Source organism: Mesoplodon bidens (assembly GCF_964165515.1).
Source record: "Mesoplodon bidens genome assembly, chromosome: 2".
Taxonomy (NCBI): domain Eukaryota; kingdom Metazoa; phylum Chordata; class Mammalia; order Artiodactyla; family Ziphiidae; genus Mesoplodon; species Mesoplodon bidens.
The window spans coordinates 132,301,127-132,326,909 of NC_138177.1; the positions used below are offsets into that span (position 1 = coordinate 132,301,127).

At 35.9% G+C, this 25,783-nt stretch overlaps 1 protein-coding gene across 1 annotated transcript in view; it reads right to left on the reverse strand.

Annotated features, from left to right (window-relative positions):
• The window catches only part of ALG6 (ALG6 alpha-1,3-glucosyltransferase), a 56,607-nt gene that overhangs the window by 12,689 nt on the left and 18,135 nt on the right, over window positions 1–25,783 (reverse strand). The window contains exons 3-12 of the mRNA XM_081225792.1: window positions 24,116–24,200; window positions 18,722–18,811; window positions 17,487–17,575; window positions 15,632–15,714; window positions 14,540–14,604; window positions 10,865–11,056; window positions 10,158–10,293; window positions 7,313–7,398; window positions 5,829–5,913; window positions 2,566–2,636 (exon numbers count right to left, since the gene is read on the reverse strand). Coding sequence (XP_081081918.1) covers window positions 2,566–2,636; window positions 5,829–5,913; window positions 7,313–7,398; window positions 10,158–10,293; window positions 10,865–11,056; window positions 14,540–14,604; window positions 15,632–15,714; window positions 17,487–17,575; window positions 18,722–18,811; window positions 24,116–24,200 — 982 coding nt within the window. The remainder of the gene's footprint in view (window positions 1–2,565; window positions 2,637–5,828; window positions 5,914–7,312; window positions 7,399–10,157; window positions 10,294–10,864; window positions 11,057–14,539; window positions 14,605–15,631; window positions 15,715–17,486; window positions 17,576–18,721; window positions 18,812–24,115; window positions 24,201–25,783) is intronic.

The window sequence follows — 25,783 nt, forward strand, 5'->3', positions numbered from 1 at the left end:
TTGGGAACCTCCCACCTTGTTCACATCTAGTGTAATCCTGCTCCACTTGCAGTCTTCCCCATTTCAGTCAATGGCCACTCCATCCTTCCCGTTCCAGGCCAAAAACCATGAACACACCTTTGATTTTTCTCTTTCTCTCACATGCTACATCCAAATCATTGGGAAACCTTCAGGCTCTACTGACCACTTCTCACCTCTTCCACTATTATGATCCTGGTCCCAATCACCACCATCTCTCAACCTGGATAATGGTGATTGCCTTCTAAATGGTCTCTGTGTTTTCTACCCTTGCTCTGTACAATCTGTTCTTGACCCGCCACCAGAATGATCATTTTATTTTTTAACAGCTTTATTGAGGTGTAACTGATAATACAATTAACTGTACATATTTAACATGTATAATTTGATAAGCAAAGTGATCCTTTTAAAACATCAAGTCAGGGGACTTCCCTGGTGGCGCAGTGGTTCAGAATCTGCCTGCCAATGCAGGGGACACGGGTTTCGATCCCTGGTCCAGAAAGATCCCACATGCTGCGGAGCTACTAAGCCCACGCGCCACAACTACTGAGCCCACATGACACAACTACTGAAGCCCGTGCACCCTGGAGCCCGTGCTCTGCAACAAAGAGAAGCCACCGCAATGAGAAGCCCATGCACCGCAACGAAGAGTAACCCCTGCTCGCTGCAACTAGAGAGAAAGCCCGTGTGCAGCAACAAAGACCCAACGCAGCCAAAAATAAAAAATAAATAAACAAAACAAAACAAAAAAAACACATCAAGTCAGATCATGCGTCTTCCTCAAAATCCTTCCATGCCTCCCTGTTTCCTTCAGAATAAAAGCCAAAGTTCCCAATATGGCCTACAAGATCCTATATAATTTACATGCCTGTTACCTCTTTAACTTCACCTCCTATTACTTCCTACATTGACCACTGCACTCTGGCCACACTGGCCATTCCCTGAACATATCAGGCATACTCCCATCTTAGGGCCTTGGCACTGGCTATCTAGAATGTTATTCTCCCAGATATCCACTTGGCTAACCCTCACCTCCTCCAATCCACTCAAGTATCTCCTCGACAAGGCCTACCTTGACATCCTTGTTTAAAACTGCAACCTGCACTTACTCCTGTACGCCCAGCTCCAGTACTCCCAACTTCCCTTATCCTCTTTTATGTATCCTTTGTGACTTTTATAACCTGCTAACACATTATTTAATTTCTTATTTTTATTTAATTATTAGTATCTGTCCTTGAGAATGAAAGCTAAGTAGGGATTTTTGTGTTTTGTTCACAGATATATCCCAGGTGCACAGAACAGTATGTGGCAAATAGTAGGCCCTCAATAAATATTTATTGGGTGAAATATTTGTTTAATGATAGCTTAGCTGGAACCAGGTCAAGAGGAACTTTAAAATATTTGATCAAAATTATATTAAAGTCATGCACTGTTATGAATAATCTAGGTACAGTTGTAGAGTATGAACTTCTAGAAATTCAGGGCCCAAGAGCTAATCTGAATGGTCAGATTATAGGTCACTCACTGATTGAGCTCGTTTCTCTGGAGTAGGAATCCTGGGGAAGATTATACATGTTTGAAAGCAATACCTCTCCATAGCTCCATCCCCTGGCACTAGGGATTTGCATAGGGTCAGCCTAGCCTCACATAACAGTGGTCAGATCTAATTCAAGTTTAGACTTCAGGGGATGAAATTAAGCTGCCCTCCCAGTCTGCAATGGTACAAGACTATTTTTTTCAGAGGAAAGAAGGCTTCCCCATAGGCCAGCCCCACCTACTATAAAGCTCTGCACTAAGGTTTTAGTTCAAAGCTCCACCTAATAAAAGCAATACACCCTTCCATTTGTTATTAGTCATTTCATACATGCATCTTCCACAGGAACCTAGCAAACACAGGGTGAGGGGTGCGGCAGGCATGGGTGGGATTGATCTTGGGCAGGATTCAAGTATTCCCATGTGTTCTGGGCAAATACTATTTTAATATTGGGATAATATACCCCCACTGCCACTCAATTTCTGTGAAGAACAGGAAAAAATTTTAATGCTCCTAAAATAAAGGAGTCTGGTTAGGGATTGCCAATAGGGTCTAAACAAAGGTTTTGACAGAAGAACTAAAAAGGAGGCAACAAACAAAAGCCTCTAAAGAGGTTGATGGAGAGAACAGGCTATTGAGTAGATGTGGAAATGAATGAAATGAAAAAGGCAAAGAAGACAAACAAGCTCCAACCTAAGTAGAGCCTCTTTGGAAGACAGTTTTTATTAGCATATAGAAAATATAAATGAAAAAAATAGGAAGAAATAAGATGTCAGAAATTATTCTATAAAATTTTATCAGTTTAAAATATATCATAAAGAAGTAAAATTGTAAGAGATCATCATTCTGGAAAAAAATGTGATTTTATGAAATAATTTTATGCAATTATGTAACATTTGCATAGTTTTGATTTGCACTTAGGTGATTAAATGTAAGTAATAAATTTATTTATATATTATAAACACATCATAATAAATAAACAAATAAAACATACTTGAAACATTTTTACTTACAATGATACCAAAAGAATGGACTTTTCATGTACTTGGAAAGAAAATAGAAAGAATGACAGTGCACAGCTAACCTTAAGGAAAAAGGAGACAAAATCAGATATAACAACTTACAAAATATAATATCAATTTAATTATGAATCTGACTAAAATCATTTCAAGTAAAATTTTAAAGTTTAATATAGCTTGTAGTTAGAAGGAAAATATATACACAACTCTAATGTGCATAATATTTTATTCAAATTTAATAATCAAAATATTTTGAAAAATAATTATTATAAAGCTATACCTAACCATCTACAAGTTCACTGAGTCTCAGTTATTAATAACAAAACTACTAAATAATCCAGACACAACAATCATACCTTCATCCTCCCTTGGAATCTCTGACAATTTAAATTAAAAAGCATGAAGGACAAGAAAGTCAAAATCTAAAACTGGCAAAGTAAATCCATTTTAGTGTTTTTAAAACGTGCACTTCAATAAAATATATTCAATGTTCTATAAAGCAATCCTTTGCTATTTGGAATTTTAAATTAATAATTACTTAGATCTATTTTCAGGAGTTTATATTCTGCATATTAGACATTTATCTATATACATCCAATCTAGTTGCTCAAGCAAAAAACCTGGATCACTATCTTGTACATGCTATACATCCAATCCATCAGCAAATCCTATCTACACCATCTCCCAAATGCAATATCCACTGACTTCTCTCCACTCCCCTCTGCTGATGGTGGCAGAGGGGTGGTCTAAGCCATGCCCATCTTTCTGCTGGGCCACTGCAATAACCTCCCAACTGGTAATGCTCCTGCCCCCGACAATCCATTCGCCATTTAGCCACCATATCAGATCATGTAATTTCCCTGTTTAAAATCCTCCAATAGCTTCCCATTACACTTAGAATAAAATCCAAACTCCTACATAATCTGGGTCCTGCCTTCCTCTTCCAGTCTTTCTTACTGTCTCCCTCACTCATTTCACACCAGCCACTTCATATTTGTCCCTTTAATGCTTCGAACATGCCAAATGTGTTCCTGCCTTGAGAAAAAACTTGCTTTTGTCAAGTCAGAGCCCAGATCTTACTGTAATTGGTTCCTTCTGATCAATCAATCATTCAGTTCCAGGATAAAATGTCACTTCCCTAGAGAGGCCTTCCCTTATTTAATCTGAAGTAGTGCCCCCCTAACCAAACCCCACCAGCCCTCTTTTCACATAATACTATTTTCTTCATAGTCCTCATCACTCCCAGATATTTTCCTGTTAACTGATTTATTTTGTTTATTGTTCTTCTCCTGCCACTAGCATGAATGTCCCCCAATTAAGAGAGCAGGGATATTAGCTGTCATTCATTTATATGCTAATTCCTAGAAGAGGACCTGACACATTAGAGGGCACTTAATAAATACTACTTGAAAAGATATAGATAAAAGTAACTTTGCTGCTATAGATATATTAGTATTCATACTATCAATTACCTTAATTATAGACCTATACTAAGAAATAATTCAATCTAAATTGAAAGGAAAAAACACTTTAAAATAATTATAATGGGAAATGTTTTAAAGCTCTCAGAAGTATTCAATAAGAATTTAAAACATTATCAACAAAAATAAAATATGTCATTAATATGTCTTTTTTATTTTTTAAACACAATGTCTGGTATTAAAACACAACAAACAAAATAAAATTAGGAAATTAAGAGAAAGAAAATGCTTTTTCTGCTTTATAATCCTAAAAGTAATCATCTCTAACACTGCTAGTTACCGAAATTCTGAAATACCATTCCATCATCTTTCAAATATACCTTTATTTAGCATGATAAATAACCATTTTACATAAGCTTGCAAATATTTCAAGTTAGGGCTACTGAAGACATCAGAACATTACTAACCACATCCTTCCTATTCTAAACATTCTATAGAATATTAACTATAGATGACTTACTATGCTCAGAGTTCATTCACAGAATGAAACAACAGACATCATCAATAAAAAGGTAACTTTAAAAAAGAGGAACATGAATCTTTTTGCACTGTGGAACCGATAAGCACTTTTGAAATATTTGACTGACATGCTCTGTTCTGGCTTGTTTTTAGAATGCAATATAAATAAGTGGCAGTCCCAGAATGGAAACCCCAATTTCTAAAATGTTGTCCCTTTAGGGAATTTCCTGGCAGTCCAGTGGTTAGGACTCCGTACTTTCACTGCCGAGGGCCTGGGTTCAACCCCTGGTGAGGGAACTAAGATCTCGCAAGCTGCGTGGCACGGCCAAAAATTTTTTTTAAATAATAAAAAATAAAAGGTTGTCCCTTTATAAGTCCACTAAGACTGACTGTTTTCATAAACTAACTCTTCTTGATATTTTAAAAGGATATTCTTTAAATGTCATTTTATAGACCAAGGTACACAGGAACAAATTCTAAATACCACAGAAATACAACCAGGAGGAATCTGTAAACCCACGCAGAGAAACCCTAAAATATAAAATATATACCCAATCCATGTTCCAACTGATACAAGTCATGTTCCCAGAACAGAGATCTGTTCCCTCTCCTTCTCCAAAATCTTTTTTGCTCCTCTTGCACACAAATCAGACTCCAAATTTTTCAGCCCAGCATTCAGGCTCTTACATAATTTGATTCTTTCTGACTCTTCTCTCTCACTATATCCTCTCCTAACCTCAACACACACATACCCACATAAAAGTTACACAAATTTCATTGGTTAATAGCTGTTCCCAGATCATTCCCTATCCTTTCCCACATCTGTACCTTCAAGCTCTTCCTCCTGTCTCGAACTCTCCTGTTATATAACCACCTATGCCAAATCTTGCCCAGCTTTCAAAATTTGGCTCTGATCCCACTTACTTTAAGAAGCAGTCTAAAATCTGCCCTCAAAGTAATATCTCCTTTTCCCACACTACCACAGCACTCCACTGTACCTGACAGAACTTAATACCGTCTGCTTTAGAGCATAATAATTTAAACATGTCTATCACCACTGTTTTCTTCTTTGTATTCCCTCACTGACCACCACAAAGAAATTAAATAGTTGTTGAATTAAACTGAAAGATTCTGATTGCTCAGCCTAGTGCAAAACAGCACCTAAGTATGTCAGACACTCAGGAAGTGTTTGCCAAATAAATGAATGTCTTATGTCTCAATCCAATAAATCCTGTTCAAAGCAGGAAAATAATTATCTGTATTTTTAAAAGATCAATTGCAGCAAGAATTAAGTATCTAAAGTAATGAGAAACTTACCAGAGTAAATTTGAATCCTTTGGGAGAGGGGTGAAGTGTCAATTTTATACATGCAGGAAGCAGGCTCAAAAATGTAAAACAAAAGCTAAAAAATTAATAAAAATTAGACATTTGTTTTCTTTATAAAGGTATATAGCTAAAACAAAGAAACAATTTTTTAATGTAAGGATCACATTACTTATCAACTTAAGTTGATTTCAAATTAAAGTTTTTTGTGTATTAAATAATAAATTCAAGACCAAATAACATTTTAATAAAATCCATACACTGAAATATGTACACACTTTAATATATACATGATTATATAAAATAGAACAAAATATTATAGAACTAAATATTGCTTATTTTTTTTAGTATTTAGTATCAACTATGGAAAAGATACAAAGATAGCTAAAAGTCAATTATCAAACAAGAAAACCAGGTATAAAGAGACAATGCTATATTTGTAACACAAACATTCATAAAAGTTACTCACAAGAGAACCTCTTTGGCCCTCAATTTCACAAAAGTTGATTATCTGATTTTCAAGCCCATGATAAATCAGAAAGAACAAGCTAGAAAGGGAGTGGGAAGCTGCTAGAGCTTCTCCTTGTGATGGTTGATGGGCAAGGTGGAAAAAAGAGCTCAACAAGCAGAGGAGTCTGGAGCCACTTAGTACCAAGGCAAACAGTCTTTGAAAGCCCTGAAAACAAGTATTATAATGCAAAACAAGAACTAATTTTCCCACTTGAGGTGGCTTTGTGGCTTCAGCTTGACTAGTCTGCTTCCTGTTACAGTGGGCTACAAAGGATACTCTCCAACCAAAAGAACTGGAGGAAAGAGAAAGGCAGCACACACACACACACACCTCCCAGTTATTCAAACACTAATGTTGGTGCTGCTGTGAAGAGATCTGCAGATGTAATTAAAGTCCCTATTCAATTGATTTTAAGTGAATCAAAAGGGTGCAGCCTTGGGTGGGGCCTGAATCACTTGGAAGCCCTTTAAAAGAAGGCTTAGGCCTTCCCTGAGATCAGACTCCAAACAGCAGTGGGGTCAGTGCAGCTCTTCCTTCCCTCTAGATAGCCCCTCCTGAATGTCTCTGATGGACTGGCATTTGGTTTGCTTAGCCAGTCCCCCACAATTGTATAAGCCAATTCCTCATAATAAATTCACACACACATACACAAACACAGTGATCTCCTACTCATTCTCCTTCTCTGGTCGACCCTGACTGATACACCGCTGAAAATTATGACTCTTCAAGGTTAGGTTAAATCATGTTTAATATACTGTTTAAGGAAGACGGAAGTAGGAAACAATAACTTTCACATAAAATGTTTCAAATAAAAGAGTTCTGTTATACAGAGCAATGAGTTTACATTATGTGGAATATTCACTAATGAAGACCACCTTACTCCCTATGATGCCAGATAAATGAGGTATTGCCATGACACTTTTAGAGTAGCTTATAAAACACTGTATACAAACTTGGTGTCTCTTACCTGATCATTATCTGGATGTGATGCGGCAAAATATCCCTGATCTTCAGAAAGACACTGAAGGTGCACCAAATATTGGCTACTTTATCCTTAAAAGAAATTTGTTAGTTTTACATTCTAGTATAATTGAAAGAAATATTAAACTCCATGAAGTACAGCCCATAATCTCTAAATAGATAAACTTTTGGGTCATGAGAAGTGCTTGTTCACAATTTCATAACTAAGTTGATTAAACTCTCTAAGGAACACATACACACACATTTTTCGCAATAGGAGGTGATCTAGCCAACCATAATTTAGATGCGCCCAAGAAATACTTAATATTTTTCGAAGAGCAGCATATTATTCCTAAATACTGAAGTTATTCATCTTTGGAAATTAGTTTCTAACAAATCTTTACTTCATCTAATGTAGAACACATATTGTTTGACCCATTTTACCACACACCTGAAATCAGAGTAATCTATTAGCTAATCTCCAAAATATACAAACAGCTCATGGAGCTCAATGTCAAGAAAACAAACAACCCAATTAAAAAATGGGCAGAAGACCTAAATAGACATTTCACCAAAGAAGACATACAGATGGCCAAGAGGCACGTGAAAAGATGCTCAACATCACAATTATTACAGAAATGCAAATCAAAACTACAATGAAGTTATCACCTCAAACCAGTCAGAATGGGCATCATCAAAAAACCTAAAAACGGTAAATGCTAGAGAGGGTGTGGAGAAAAGGGAAACCTCTTGCACTGCTGGTGGGAATGTAAATTGATACAGCCACTGTGGAGAACAGTATGGAGGTTCCTTAAAAAACTAAAAGTAGAACTACCATATGACCCATCAATCCCACTACTGGGCATATACCCAGAGAAGACCATAATTCAAAAGAACACATGTACCCCAATGTTCATTGCAGCACTATTTACAGTAGCCAGGACATGGAAACCACCTAAATATCCAATGACAGATGAATGGATAAAGAAGATACATATATACAATGAAATATTACTCAGCTATAAAAAGGAATGAAATGGCATCATTTGTAAAGATGTGGATGGACCCAGAGTCTGTCATACAGAGTGAAGTAAGCCAGAAAGAGGAAAACAAATACTGTATATTAACACATATATGTGGAATCTAGAAAAATGGTACAGATGAAACTATTTGCAGGGCAGGAATAGAGACACAGACATAGGGAATGGACATGTGGACACAGGGGGGAAGAGGAGGGTGGGACAAACTGGGAGATTAGGATTGACATATACACTACCATGTGTAAAACAGATAGCTAGTGGGAATATGCTATAAAGCGCAGGAAGCTCAGCTCAGTGCTCTGTGATGACCCAGATGGGTGGGACTGTGGGGAGAGTGGGAAAGAGGTACAAGAGGGAGGGGATATAGATATACATATAGCTGATTCACTTCATTGTACAACAGAAACTAACACAACATTGTAAAGCAATTATACTCCAATTAAAAATAAATAAATAAATAAAAAGAAAGTAACTATCACCAGCAACTGTACCATCCTACTTCCCTCTGTCGGGCCAATGAAATTGCTCTTCAGATTTTGAGGGCAACAAGTGAATGAAGGTAACCAACAGCACCATCAAAAGTGTATGACACTCATTTTTATAACTATCATGATAAATACCATTTCTGAAATACTGGGTTAGCCAAAAAGTTCGTTTGGGTTTTCTGTAAAATATTATGGAAAACCCCAAACAAACTTTTTGGCCAAACCAATAGAAGGTAAGGCAAATAACCAGGCAGCTTACATGGAGAACTAAACTCTTCTTTATATAGGTATTAAGGTTAGAGGATATATAAAGAAGTTAGGAGCACAATTCTCAAAGCTCAAATTACAGCTCTGCCGTGCAAAAGCTATATGAATCTCTGACCTCAGTTTTCTGATCTGTAAAGTGGGTATAACAGCTACTTCAGCCCTATGGTTAAGGATCAAATAAAATTACATGTGAAGTGCCTGGTACCTAGTAAGAAAGTGGTGGTGATAGCAATAGTGATTATTTATGATTATCAGTACTATCACGATCATCATCCCCATTGACATACAGGGCACACATTTCTGTTCCTTCACAACACCAAATTCTTTCTTAGCCTCTTTCAAAATGCTGGTTCCATCCTCCCACAGATCCACTGAAAGATACTCTATAGCATTTCATATACTCAAAAACTGGAAAGATATATATGCTTTTCTAATTCTTTTTAAAAGAAATATTTATTCAAAAGCAAATTATCTATAAATATGTTGTCTCTGTCTAACTTTATTAAAAGACCTTTTTGTTTCAGAAAAATGGTTTGTTTAATTTAATTACTAACTCTAAATCAAATTATCCATGCAATAAAAATTTAACAAGAGTGATTAAGCTGGCATTAAATGAAATGAAATGAATGATTCTCATTAAAAATTACTATGGATGAAAGCTATATACCTCATAAGGAATTATGAGATCTTTCTGAAGCAAACATGATTATTAGTTTAATAAATAATTTCCTAGGACTAAAAAGAGACTATAAACCAAAAAAAACCCCACAAAGCTGTTACCTTTGTAGCTGCAACTTCTCATGCTGTCTTTCATTATGAACCCTATTTCATTAGGAAAAATGTATAACTGAATTATGGATCTCATGATGGCATAAATATTACCTATTTGTACAATGTACTGGAAAATGCCAGACGAGCCATAGCTTATGTACCAGATTAAATAACTGGCAAGGAATGAGTGCAGGAGGAGAGCAGCTGAAGTGCTTCTACATGAAATCCCCAAAGGTCACAGGGAAGGTACTGTAACAGAAAGGAGCGAGAGAAAAGTTTTTAAACATGCCTCAAATAGTCCACGATCAACTGGAAAGAGTCTTCTTAGAACTTGCAGGGTTTGTTCCCTTTCTGTAAAGAATGGCAGCCAGCAGAGAATGAAGGAAGCCACAACAGTACAAGCCAGTTTAATCAACAACACAAACCTAGAACAAAAACAAAGGGAACTGGTAAGATAGGGAGAGGTTAGTAATTCTGAGAAATCAATCTGTGTCTCATTACTATAAATATAATAAATGCAAATGTATAGTAATGATAAATCTATGCCACTAATACGGGTTTAAGATGAGAGTCTATTTAAATCAGAGTTAAGAAATTCACAACTATTAAGATGTGCAATTCCCCAACAAGAAGACTATCACCATCCTTCTTAACATTTAACTTAGATGCCATTCCTATGCAGCTATGAAGAAAAATGTCAAATTGGGATGTATTTCTAATAAGTATATAATGTAATATGCTCTAAAGGGATGAAATCCTACAGCAGTGTTCTAATAAGCCCATTCACATTACCTCCAGTAAATATACATCGATCAAAATATTTCTCTAGTTAGGAAGATTTAAAATACAATAATATAGAACACGGCTTGATCTCTCTTTCCATTTACTCCATAGCCACCAATAAATTAATAAGAAATCACCAAAAGGCAAAGATAAGTATGCCAAATAAATTATCTGAAGTAATTTTTTGAATTCTGTTGTTTAAAAGCCACTCACCCCTTTCCTTTGAGGCCTTTCTTAAAACACTTGCCAAGTAAAAAACAAAAAAATGGCAAGGAGTGGTAAAGTTCCATCTGCTTATAATTTATAGCTAAGCAAAACGCCAGGGACCCCAGCAGGTCCCAGTCGTAAGATACTCCAAGGACACCCCACAAGGCAAAGCCAAGACTCACAGAATTGTATATGTTCCTGTGTCAAGGAATTATCTCAGTAATTAAAAGAGATAGATTTTGCATTTTATAGAACATTTTTCTTATGTGATTTTGTAATAATATATTATAATGAAAATGATTTCTAAATAAAAGCTGAAAGTACTGAATTGATAAACAAATTTGAAATTATATATAGTGGCTTCAAATATATTAAATCTACTACTAAACAGAGCAACTGATTTGTTTAGGTTTAAAAGAGCTCTAAATAGTTAACACATAGCTTTGTTTTCTGCTAGGCTATTTCACAATATTACTATAACACATACCAAAATCAATGCTCCAAAAGTTAAAAAAAAAAACACCAGGGCTTCCCTGGTGGCACAGTGGTTGAGAGCCCGCCTGCCGATGCAGGGGACACGGGTTCGTGCCCCAGTCCGGGAAGATCCCACATGCCGCGGAGCAGCTGGGCCCGTGAGCCATGGCCGTTGAGCCTGCGCGTCCAGAGCCTGTGCTCTGCAACGGGAGAGGCCACAACAGCGTGAGGCCCACATACCACAAAAAAAAAAAAAAAAAAAAAAAAAAAAACACCAAACTTACTGATCTCACTATTTTTCCTCTATAATATGCATCAAAAATATAAATTAATATATGTGCTTGATTAGAAACTAATAACACTGTTATATGAAAATATCACAACTATATTTTCAGTTGAAAATGGTGAGCTGAGTACCCATGTTTACCTCCTCTCCTTCCTAAGACCCCCTTAAAATGATAGGGAATTTTTTAAAGTTTAAATTCATAGCCATAAAGAGAACAGGAAGACGCATTATAAGAGGTGAAGATTTCAGCACATTTCTAGAAGATGGAAAGAGGACAGAGAAGTGGCAACAAATAAAATAAACTAGAAGAAGCCACAGCTTAGTGAATGCACAGAGGAAGCTCAGGCTAGTGAGGAGCCAATCCACCCTGCAAGCCCCCAGAGAATTCTGGAAACAAGCAGGTTGGAGTGCTTGAGTATGTTGAAGAGAAAACAAGAGGATTCACTGAAAATTCCTACATGGAGATGTCAAATCCCACCTCACTCCTTTGCAAAGATTATCTGGCAGCCAAAACATTTACTACCAGGCAACAAAAGAAGGAATATTTCTCCAAAGAAATGGAATAAACTATCTGGGCAACTAGTGTAGAAGTCAACACTATAAAGCAAATTCCTCCACATTGTGACATTTAAGGATCCCAGAGTACTGGCCAGAATCCTGCCATGTACCCTATAGTGGACCAAATGTATAGAAAGCTCACATGCAACTTTCTCTTCTGCCTTATTCTTAGAATAAATACACCAGGATCAAATAGACATATAAGGAACACCTATGACAGAAAAAGGACCAAAGTGAAGAGAAGAAAAGACTGACCCTAGGAGAATGGAAATAATTCAGGGAACAGTGCGGAAAAAAAAAAGAGTAAACTGAAATTTAAGATATTAAATGCTTAATAGAAAACATGAAATTTAATAGAAGTGTTACTCATAAAGCAAGACAATCTTCAAAACTGTAAAACGAAATGACAAAGAGATGCTCAAGATGGAGCTGAAAGATCTAATATCTGTCTAATAAGCTCAAGAAAGAAGGGAGAGAATTATTTTTAAAAAAATAATTTATGAGAATTTCCCAGAACTGAAGAACATGAGTCTTCAAAATGAATGACCCACAGTGTCCAAAACAACTGTCAAAAATACCTTTGCCCAAACAAGTCATTATAAAATTTCAGAGCCCGAAAAGTAACAAACAGGAACAACAAAAGCAGCAGCAGCAGTAACAGATAATAATAGCAATAAATACTTATGTAGTGCTTAGTACCTCCCAAGTATTGCTTTAAATGCTTTACAAATATGAATTCATTTAATTCTCAAAAAGCTTAAAAAGTAAGGGTTATTATCATCTCCATTTTACAAATGAGGAAAGTAAAGTAAATAGTGGTTAAAAAAAGGTGTCCCTACAAAATGACATAATCCCCAAAGCTTCAAGAGTTTGATTCAAATCACGGAAAAGATACCACTACGAATTTACCAGAATGGTTAAAAGGAAAATAACTGACAACTAGTGAAGGTGAGCACCTGGAACTCCTACACCATTGCTAACAGGAGTATTAACTGGTAGATCATGCTTAAAGACCATATGGGAATATCTAAAATTAAGCAAGTGCACACCCTATAATTCAGCAATTCCACTCATAAGAAATATATTTACATGTGTACAAAGAGATATTTACAAGAAAGGTCAAAGCAACATAGTCATCATAGCCAAAACCTGGAAACACTCCAATGTCTATCAGTAATAAAATCATGTGTATTCATGCAATGGAATATTATAAAGCAATGAAAGAGAACGAACTACAGCTACGTACAACTACATGAATAACTCTCACAAACAGAATGTTGAACCAAAAACACCAAGCACAAAGGAATACCAACTGTGTTGTCTTTTTTATAGAAAGTTCCAAAAAGGGGGAGAACCAAACTATAGTACTAGCAGTCAGTAAGTGGCTATCTCTGAGAAAGGAGGAGGGAGAACTACTTGGGATGCATACAGGTGTGGTTTTGGATACTGGCAATGTTCTATTTCTCGACATGGATAATACTTAGCCAATTCATTTACGTTTTGTGTACTTCTCTGTATGAGTGTTAATATTTCAAAGTAAATGTAGTATTAAAAAAACTTGTAAACAACTCTTTTCTTTTCTTTATTATCAGTGTTCTTGATATTATCAAACTATCTAAAAGCCATGATCCTATAATGCCAAGAAAAAGGGCTCAATTAGGAAAGAGGACTGAATAAAAAATATGATGGAAGTAACTACCTATTTGAATATCTTTTGCAAGTCCTTTGACAGATACACATTTTAATTTTATAACTAAAACAGATTGGCACCAAAAGGAAAAAATATTAATTAAGCAATCATGGTGTGTATTATCTTTTCCTTTGGGACAGACAGTAATATTTAATACATTAGAAGACAAACTGGAGAGCCATGTATAGATTTTATCAACTTTCCTCTGTAATTTGTTTATTTGAATGTTCCTTATTTTAGGTATCAAAAATTACACACATAAAATCCACACAGATTTATTCAATTTTAGTTTCCTGAAGCTCCCAGCTACCACTATCTGTTAGGAAACATTTTGTTTTAAAACTCAAAAACTGGAAAATTGTTTTTGTCAGCGTCAGATAACATTTACAAAAGAGAAAATGTTTCACCTTTTCAGAATTAGCTCCAGAACAGCTAATCAGTTACCAACATTCTGTTCCCAATCCAAATAGTTGTAAAAAAACATTGCTACTTTTAATTTGTACTTTACCCTTCAACTAAACACTTGCTGAAGAGATTCTTTTACCATTTTAAAAATGGTTTATATAAGCAAGAACCCTAGTAAATAAGACATTACTAGATGACAACGTTATACAAACTGAGCCTAGATTTCATGATATGCATCTGACTTCATTTCTAAATTAGTAAAGGATACTGAAAATGTCCATAGTCGATAAGAATAAGGCCTGGATACAGCAATATGCATAATGCATTAGCAATCTGTAAAGAAAATTATTGTGAAATAAGAAAGTAATCTGTAAACCGGGTAAAAGTGTAGTTTCATTTAACACAGTAGCAAATGTTCCCCTCTTACCTTCCATTTATCGAAATACTCCATTTTTATAAAGCAACTCTTTAAACACTAAAGTCTTCATGGAGGTGACATAGTATATATACTTCAGTAAAAAGGAAAAAAAATCCCTAGAAGGTGTTTGTCTGAGAAAGCACTTTTAGATATATATATCAGATAAATTAATCTAATGATTAATCTATATAAAATGACCAAAGAGAATAGTCATGGGACTTCCGTAGTGGCGCAGTGTTTAAGAATCGGCCTGCCAATGCAGGGGACACGGGTTCGAGCCCTGGTCCGGGAAGATCCCACATGCTGCGGAGCAACTAAGCCCGTGCGCCACAACTCCTGAGCTTATGCTGTAGAGCCCACAAGGCACAACTACTGAGCCCGTGAGCCACAACTACTGAGTCTGCACACCTAGAGCCCATGCTCTGCAACAAAGTGAAGCCACCACAATGAGAAGCCCGCACACTGCAACGAAGAGTAGCCCCTGCTCACCACAACTAGAGAAAGCCTGCACGCAGCAACGAAGACCCAACGGAGCCAATAAATAATAAATAAAATTCTAACACAAACCATTAGATTTTTTTTAAAAAGAGCATATTCGTTAACTGTGAATATGAGACTATATAGCAACTTTTCAAAATGACTTTCAGTTGTCATTCTCACAAGCCAACTCAAAATTCAGATTTACCAGTTAAGCAATAAATTTAGCATGCTGTGCAATTCAGCAGTATATAACTTCTAAAATTCAGTGCATCATAGCTATATTTGGACATTAAAATAATTACTCTAAGATAAGTTAATGTTTCTAAATGAAAATTAATTGACAGAAGATATACTGTTCCCTATTATCTAGTCCCGAAAGCATGACTTCCTTAAACTCTACACTTAATAGTTAAGGTAATAAAACATTTCAGAGATGAAATATCAGGTTACTTCAAAACTTACCTTTTTCTTAGTTGAGATTTCTTTTAAACAACAACAGTACAAAACCACTGCAGGTATGTAAATCAGCAAATCAGCAATTAACACTGAAAAAACAAGCAAATGATTTTAAGCGTTGAGTCCATCAGGATCTACTATAACCTATTAACAGCCTTCCTCCAACCCCGAGTGAGAATTTATTAACACGAGGTTCCTACTCACTCTGGACAAGTCCTTTCCATGTTGAGCACTTTCCATTCCCTTCACCTGTGCCTAATTTCAACTGATACAGTACTAGAGTCTTAATTTTCTCTAACAAATTCACACTTTAAATCAATTAGCTATATCTAAAACCAGTTCTCTCTTTGCTCTGACTTGGACATAAAAATTAAGAATACTCAAAGCAAGGGAAGGAAACTTTTATTTTCCCCTCAATATCTGTATACTCCAAATTTTCTGATGTGAACAATACCTCAAATGTGGAGATGCACAGGAGAATCTCTTTTAATGTGAATATTTATAAAAATTCATAAGTTTTGCTAATTAATGCCTACAAAGAGCTTGATAGGCCCAGGTGAGGAGAAAACTGAAAAAAAGTGGGAAAAAAAATAAAGCAATTCATAATTCTGAATGTTCAGTCCTTTTAGAACAAAGAAAAACTAATATATTAAGTTCTTCAACAGTACAACATAGCTATCCAAAAAGCCTATTTTTTTCTTGTACCACACATATATATTTGTCCAGAATAAGATAAATGATAGTAAACTGTCAGTGTTAGATGCATGCAATCCTATTTTCAGCTCCAGATGCCACATTTTAGATGACACTGACAAACTGGAACATATTTGAAGGAGCACAACCAGAGGCCTCAAAACCATAATCACATTCAAGAAACTGGTCATCTAAGAAACAGCTAAAGTATTTATGAATGTTTAACCTCGAGAGGAGATGACTTCAAATGTCTGAAGGGTGTCAGGTATATAAAGGATCGGACTTGTTCTATGTAGCCCAAGGAAACAGAACCTAAAATGACTAGTGAAGGTTCAATACAAGAAGGAAATTTCTAATGATTGGGGCTCTCTGAAAATAGAATAGAGTCTCTAAAGGTTGTAAGTTCCCTGCAGATACAGGTATTGGCTCAGAAGCTAAATATCATGTGGTGAGTATGTGGTTCAAAAAGGATTAGAGCATTAAAGCATTTGGGAAGAGGGAGTGGTGTGGGAGAGAGAAAGACAGGCAATACAGGTTATCTCTTGGGCCTGATATTCCATGACTGGATGAATAGTAAAGAGAACAAACCCTGACTAGACTTAGACTAATTAAGGAAAAGATCCAGGCTAGCATTAAAGCCTAAGGCTTGTAAAGCTTTTAAAGAAATTTAAGCTTATTACTTTCAACTTTTAAATAGCACACAATAAATGCTCAATAAACATTTGTTGTAAAGATTAATTTAGCAACACTGCACAGCAATACAATAGATGACATACAGCTGTAATTCACTGTAAAAGTGAAAGGGATTTATTAAAGCAACAGCCTAGACAAATATAACTTCAATTTAGAGCTAACCAACTTCAGGTGAGCTATGAATATTAGCCTCACTTTACTAGGCCTCAGTTTCCTCAGCTTAAAATAAGGATAACAACAGTATTTACCTCATTTGGGTGTCCAAATTATTAAGGGAGATAATAGTAAATGTAAAGCACCCAGAATTATTAGTTTCTACTCTTTTTTTTAGCTTACATATACATTTGCTCACATATTATACATATATATGCATATTTATAGTTACACAACTATAAAAGTAAGGACAATAGAACCTGTCATCAGTTCAAAAAAATTTTTAATCAAATTTTACACTCAATGCCTATTGCTCTTTTACCTGTTGCACGCATGAAGAGCTTATGTGCCTGACTCTCATATCCACGTGATGTATGGAGAGCAATCCAGTCTGGATTTATAAACTTTGCCCTGCAAATCAAACATATATACATGCACTTTATTCCCCATTACTTTTAGCAGTAAGGACATCTGAGGACATACGAATCTATTTTGAGAAGTGGCCATTGCTCCTATAAAGCAATGGAGTTAAGGCTTAAGCTTTATTCTTTGTATTTAACCATGTGAAACTGACTAACGCTACCAGAATCTGCCATGCTTATCTTCCAACAAACCCATGTAGCGTGTTAACTAAAAGTCCACCTTCATGATTCTTCCAGTGTGAAAACAATCTGATGTCACATTTCATTTATTAAACATATACTTTGTAAAGAGCAATACACGAATATTGACAAGAGGATCATAGTTTTATAATTTATTATCTTTTCAGTTATCATAATAGGCTACAATAAATAGCTATTAATCATAAATCATTGCATAAAACTGAACATAATTATTAAAGATAAATTAAGTTTTCAATCATATTACATTCTCCAGAACACTGCAAAGTATATCTGATTATCCTGAAGTTTGGAAACTTATTTTTAATCCAGGAAGCTAATTTTTACAAAATATGAAATAGAACAAATGAAATGAATTGAGAAGATAATGTGAAGAAGTTCCTCAAATTTCTACTGATACACTTCAAGTCTGAAATGGAATACCAGGACAGAGTAGAACTGGTTCTCCACTAAATAGAAGCACCTAATCTTCTATAAACCATTCCATTTCTGTAAAAGAAAAAGGAATTCCAATCCCAATCTTAAATCATAAGTGAAACACTACGGTACTTCTAGTTTCTTACCTGACAGGTTAGTCAGAATACCATTTAGACCTTTATTTCTCATTTACTTTGGGCCATTCCAGGAAAAAAGCTTTTCTGTGCACAACTAACCGTATTAGATATATTTCTCAGTAATCCATGCGTAATTGGTAACATCTCTACTTCAAAACAAAGCTAGATTTTTCCATCTCTTTCTAGACTTTCCTCCAAAAAAATTATGAAAATAGTCAAACTCTGATAAACTTTCCTACAATCCAATTATAAAGGTATGGTGCTCTACAAACCATAATACAATAGTAGCTACAAATGATCTCTTCTCTATTCAACAAACTCTTCCTTACTACACCTGCTAAGGGCATAAATATTTAAAGTTATGTTAAGGAAGAAAAACTTACACATATGCACATAAAAGACTATGATAAGCTGTAAGAGGTGGATAGTCCAATCCCCAATACTGTAAGTTGTTATCACTGCCGTTAAAATACCTGAAGAAAAAGGAAAAAGAAAGTGCCACTCCAACAATCAATATATAAGAAATACTTATATTTAACATCTCACTTCATTTAACTTAATTAACATGAAAAAATGTTATACAAGGTTAAAAAAAATTCATCTAAAGTTTTCTCCCCTCTCCTAAAAATTTTTGTGAATTCACAATTAAAAGTTGTTATTGAGTAGTGTGACTAAATAATTTATTGTGTAAACCAAGGTACTCTTAAGAAAGAAGCTGTAAATAATTAAGTCATTAACAATAGAGGCAAACCAAGATTCTCACAGGCAAACTGGAACTTGTTATCACTCTACTATTAGTAAACTTAATGACCAACACTTATACAAAAGAAAATATGCAACAAAAAGAGAATTTGCTTCTGACAGTCTAAAAAATTAAAGAAACAATATGAAATCACAATTTAAATAAAAAATGAACGTCAAAGACCACATACAGATTTGGTTTACAAAGAAAGAAATATTGCATGAAACAGGTATACTTTTATTAATAACACTTTGAACACAATTCAACCAACATGTAATGAGAGTCTATTACATGCAAAATTCTGTGAATTAAGGAAGAAAGCTAGATCTAATGTTCATAACTTAACAGGCTCCTCTAACTGGTCAGAATGGGAAGGAACAAAATTATATTCAAGAGTGTTATCATTAACTTCAAAATGTAATTTTTTCTAACATATCATGGGTATTTTTGCTTTTTACAAAAAAATACTTTAAAATAGTTCCAGGACTTCCCTGGTGGCACAGTGGTTAAGAATCCACCTGCCAATGCAGGGGACATGGGTTCGAGCCCTGGTCCAGTAAGACCCCACATGCCATGGAGCAACTAAGCCCGTGCACCACAACTACTGAGCCTGCACTCTAGAGCCCACGAGCCACAACTACTGAGTCCGCATGCCACAACTACTGAAGCCTGCGCGCCTAGAAACCGTGCTCCGCAACAAGAGAAGCCACTGCAATCAGAAGCCCACACACTGTAACGAAGAGAGCCCTCGCCCGTCACAACTAGAGAAAGCCCATGCGCAGCAACGAAGACCCAACACAGTCAAAAAAAATTTTATTAATAATAAATAAATAAAATTTAAAAATAAATAAATAGTTCCAAACTTAAAAGTTTCAAGAACAGTTCAGAGAGCTTCTGTACATCAAATGTAAAAATTTATTTAACAAAAGACACCATAAGAAAAATTCAAAGACAAGAACAAACAGGAAGAAGATATTTATTTTATACATATACACACACCAAAAAGAGATTAAAATATAGAATACTATTGTATACTGTTGAATACTGTGGCAGACAGACTTTAAGGTCATCCCCATGAACCCATCTCCTGGTGTTCCTGCCTTAAGTGTGTACAATCAATCCCCTCCCCTCAAGTGTGGGCAAGACCTGTGACTTGCTTGTAAACAACAAAATACGACAAATGTGATAGGATGGTCATGCCTGTGCTTATGTTTTATGTATATGTAAGATCCCATCTTGATGGCTAAACCGGAGATTCCCTTTCACTGACTTGGAAGAATCAAGCTGTCGTTTTAGTAAGTGGGCATACTGGAGAAGCCACATGGCAAGAAACTGCAAGTAGACCCTAGGAAATAAGAGTAGCTTCCAACAAGAAACCAAAGCCCTTAGTCTTGTAAATGCAAGGAAATTAATTCTGTCAATAACTTGAGGGAACTTGGAAACAGTTCCTTCCCCAGTTGAGCCTCTGATAAGACTGCAGCCTCGGATGACAACTGGATTGCAACCTCCTGAGACCCTCCCTGATCATAATATTGAACTAAGCTGTGCCCAGACTTCTAACCTAAAGAAACTACAAAAATAAATGTGTGTTTAAGTAAGTACCATTTATGGTCACTTGTTAACACAGCATAGAAAATTAATGTAATTCTTTATTTTAAAATAATATAAATCATTACAAAAAAAGATCAGCAATCCATCAGAAACATGGGGGAAATATATAAATATGCAAATTTGAGAAAAAATATCATGGTCAGTAAATATATTAAAAGATACTCAACAACACAAGTACTCAAGGAAATGGAAATTTTAGAAGTCTGGTGTTAATTGTTATTATTAAATATTGGTAAGGGTATATGGAAAGAGATATTCTTGTGTTGGTATCCATTAAAACTGGCTACTTTAGGGCTTCCCTGGTGGCGCAATAGTTGAGAGTCCGCCTGCCAATGCAGGGGACATAGGTTCGTGCCCCGGTCCGGGAAGATCCCACATGCCGCGGAGCAGCTGGGCCCGTGAGCCATGGCCGCTGAGCCTGCGCGTCCGGCAACGGGAGAGGCCACAACAGTGAGAGGCCCACGTACCCCCCCCCAAAAAAAAAAAAAAAAAAAAAACTGGCTACTTTAGAGATTCCACTTCTAGGAATCTACCTAGGAAAAACATGTACACATGTACACAGGAGAAATGTACTTTATCATTCACCTACTAAAAGATATTTAGAGTGTTTCAGGCTTCTCATAATTATAAACAATGCTGAAATAAAGTCATTCCCATAATTCCTGACTTATAAACCTGTGATTTCTTTTTAAAAAGCAACATGCTCAGGGTAGGTGGACTCTTCTCTCAGCCCTGGTATAAACCATGCCTGCACTGAGCCAGGTGTTTCTTTCTATTAATGATTGCTTTAAGGGTAGGAAAGATTTTGCTCCTGAACAAAAAGAGGTAAAAAAAATAAGGTATTCCTATTACCCCTGCCTTGAATATGGTTGTACAAAGTCACAGTGCTGGTAGCCCTGGCAGTCATCTATTGATCATGGGGTGAAAAGCCTCAGGATGAAAAGCCAACATGCCAAGAAGAATGAATGAAAGAGAAGAAAAATGGAAAAGCCTGAGTCCTTGATTGCTATTATTATTTTTTAATATTTATTTATTTATTTGGCTTTGCTGGGTCTTAGTTGTGGCATGCAGGGTCTTTGTTGAGGCATGTGGGCTCTAGTTCCCTGACCAGGGATCGAACCCAGGCCCCCTGCATTGGGAATGTGGAGTTTTGACCACTGGACCACCAGGGAAGTCCCTTGATTGCTATCATTGAGCCAATTTACCAGCCCTGCAAAGACCTACTTATTGAGATAATTATTGTATTGCTTAAACTACTATTACTTAGGCTTTCTACTACTTGATGCCAAAAGTACTCCTGACTTCACACATAAGGAATTATCATTATAAAATTTAAAAAGTTCAATTTTCCTTTATTACTTACAACTATGTATATTGAAATGGAATAAATAAGTGTTTAAATTTAGAATTATAAAACTGACATTTTTTTTTACAAAGTTATTTATTTATTTATTTTTGGCTGCATTGGGTCTTCGTTGCACTGCGCAGGCTTCTCACTGCGGTGGCTTCTCTTGTTGTGGAGCACAGGCTCTAGGCACGTGGGCTTCAGTAGTTGTGGCATGCGGGCTCAGTAGTTGTGGCTCTCAGGCTCTAGAGTGCAGGCTCAATAGTTGTGGTGCATGGGCTTAGCTGCTCCGCAGCATGTGGGATCTTCCCGGACCAGGGCTCGAACCTGTATCCCCTGCATTGGCAGGCAGATTCTTAACCACTGCGCCACCAGGGAAGTCCCAAAACTGCCATTTTTAAAGTTTACTTCATAGATCCTGATTTCACATTTTAGACAACTTTGTCACTTGAAAGTTTTGACTACACTATGGCTAACTTTCTAGATGAAGACAGAAAGATTTCACTCTTGGAAAAAAAAAATTTTTAATAGTTAGTTAGTTAGTTAGTTAGTTATTTGGCTCCGCGGTGTTTTAAGTTGCCGCATGCGGTATCTTTAGTTGCGGCATGCAGGATTTTTAGTTGTGGCATGTGGGCTCTTAGTTGCATCATGTTCCCTGACCAGGGATTGAACCAGGGGCCCCCTGCATTGGGAGCATGGAGTCTTAACCACTGGACTACCAAGGAAGTCCCCACTCTTGGAAAACTGAAGTTAAAAAATGAGAAACCATTCCTCAGCCACATTGCTAGGTAACAATAATGGCAAACTAATCAAATCAAACTAATCAAATTTGACAAAATTAGCCAAAAAATTCAGAATATTAGAAATGTTATTTCCAATATAGATTTATATACACTGTTGATAATAGTGAACCTGTCCCAAGGATATATTTTCTGTTTTATAAACTGTGCCATTGAGATATATCTTTTTCAATGATAGTCATTATGAATCATATAGCAATGAACTTCAAACTAGGGGGAAAAAAAAGAAATCACACCATTTAGAACTCGGTACTTTCACTGCCATGGCCTAGGTTCAGTACCAGGTCAGGGAACTAAGACCCCACAAACTGCACAGTGAGGTCAAATAAATAAATAAACAAACATGCACACACCTATTAAAAAAAAAGAATAGTATCAAATATTTAGCTGACCTCTATTTTAAATACTCCAAACTTGGACTAGGGTGCAGCCAACCTATTCATAGAGAGTTCAATATGAAGTTCTTGTATGTATCTCTCTCAGAAAGGAGTTATATAAAAGCAGTGACCAAAGCAATCAACAGAACAATATAAACAGTTTGCATAGCCAGGTTTAATCAAGTAATCTACCAGGCATCTAATAAATAAAAAAATACTGTCATCAATTGTTATCAGAATGTGTTCAACAAAAATGACAGTGCATGGATTTCTGTGAGATGTAACTACAGCTAACATTTACTGAGAACTCATTACACTTCAGGCACTGGTCTAAAATGCTTTAAATAAATCATTTTATTCAATCCTCACAATAACCCAGTGAAATATATATTCTATTATTTCCATTCTATGAGTGATAAAACTGTGGCAGAGATAGTTAAATAACCTGCAAAAGCTCACACTGCTAGTAAAGAGTACAAGCCTTCATCTGAAGTCTGGCAGTCTGACTCTAGCCCTACACTCTTCACCACTAAGCTACTGCTTTTTTTCATCTCATATGTTCCTTACAGGAGGAAGCTTTGCAAAACTTCCAGAAGAAATACTCTTAGTCCATAAACTTCCACAGCTTATGTCCTGAGGAGCTTCCATGGCATACAGTGTCCTATCCTCAAAGTTCTAGTTCAGTACCATATTCCAGCTGGTAACTAAATATATGGGTAACTTTCAGGAGGATGAAATTTCAAAATGAACCGACAATATGCAGGGTAATATACGTGACATCAGTATACAGGAAGATGAGGATTCTGAAGATGAAGAAATAGCATATTTTACTTTTACGTATCTTCAAATAATCTACATTAACTGACGGATAAACAATAAAATCAAGTTAAAATTATCCATACCATTGTTTGATTGGTAAATTAATAGTAATCTCTTGCCAGTGTCTCTGAGCTTCATAATCACCAAACATAGGGGGCTTTCCAGCACCTAAGATGAAAGGTAAAAAAAGCAAAATAAAAATACACTTTAGTATATCAGTGATTTTATTTCCTTGTGAACTAAAATCCTTATGAAAATTTTCTAAATTATAGAGATAATATAGGTGGAGGAAAAGAACACAGAAGTTACCTAAAAAGTCAGAGAGATGAGGTCTGAATCCTAGCAGTGCTAGCACACTGAGTGACTGTGTAATCCTGAGCAAATGACTTAACCTCCCTAAGCCTCAGTACATTAAAAACAGAATCAATACTGTCACCTAAAGGACTGTTGGAATAAAGAAAATAATGAACATAAAATAACCTGTATAGTACCTGGCACACATAAATATTCAATAAATATTATTAATATTAATTAGTTATTAACTTAAGTTTTTTGGGGGTTTTTTGGCCATGCTGCACGGCATGTGGGATCTTAGTTCCCCAACCAGAGATCAGACCTGCACCCCCTGCACTGGAAGCACAGAGTCTTAACCACTGGACCACCAGGGAAGTCCCTTAATTAGTTTTTAATTAATTAGTTGATAATACTAATCATAAGATATCCAAGTTTATTTTTACTTCATGAGAAAGACTGTCAACTATACTGTCCAATAAGTATCATAAAACAATAATAATAACAAATGTCTATATTTTACCAAGGGCTTTTACAAACTAAATATAAATAACTTAAGGTCAAGTACAGAACCAAAAACGGACTATATATTGCAAAGACATTGGTTAGGTCAGGCTTTGATGTCAAATGAGTTATATAAAAACTGCCACTTTATAGTTTTTTTTTACTTCAAAATTGCAAATAAGGGATAATGGATCTTTAATAACTAACAATTGACAGTGTCTACTACATGCCAAATACAACAATGGAGCAGGTATTATTATCATCCCCACTTTACAGCTAGCAAAACAGAGGCAATGGTCACCCAGGTAATGAATAGCAGAGTATGGACTGGAACCCAGGCAGACTGGCTCCATAATCCAGGTTCTTGGCTCCTACTGTGTATTGCCTCACAACTTGGTTAAGGTAGGTTGTTAACCTTAAATCATTTTAAATGATATAAAGGTAATTCCATTTAGTAAATAGTAAACAACCACTATTTAGCTAGCAGTTGACTACAAAACTGTGAGAAGGCCCAAATAGGTACAGTACAGACACAGGTTTCTTAATCAGCAAGTGAAAATCACATACAGTCAAATATATTCATTAATCCATTGGGAAGGTGTGCCACATTGGTGAATGATATGTTATCAATCACTGAACTCTAACCCAGACGTTCTCCAGCTTTGGAACACTACATTAAGTAGATTTTTTGCATTTAACGGCTGTATTATACCACTATTCTTTAAATGCTGGCATCTCCACCCAAGGAGATACTCCCAGTATGAGATAATCATGGGAAAAGCTGATTAACATCTCCAAAGCATATACACATTGAGTGACTGCCGCCAAAAATTACCCACAGTTCAGGCACATGTATACACACACACAAATCTACCCCTGGCTCTCTCTTAGAAAGTACCATATCTTATTCATTTTTGCATTCTCAGGATGTAATTGCACCTTGCAGATGCTCAGTG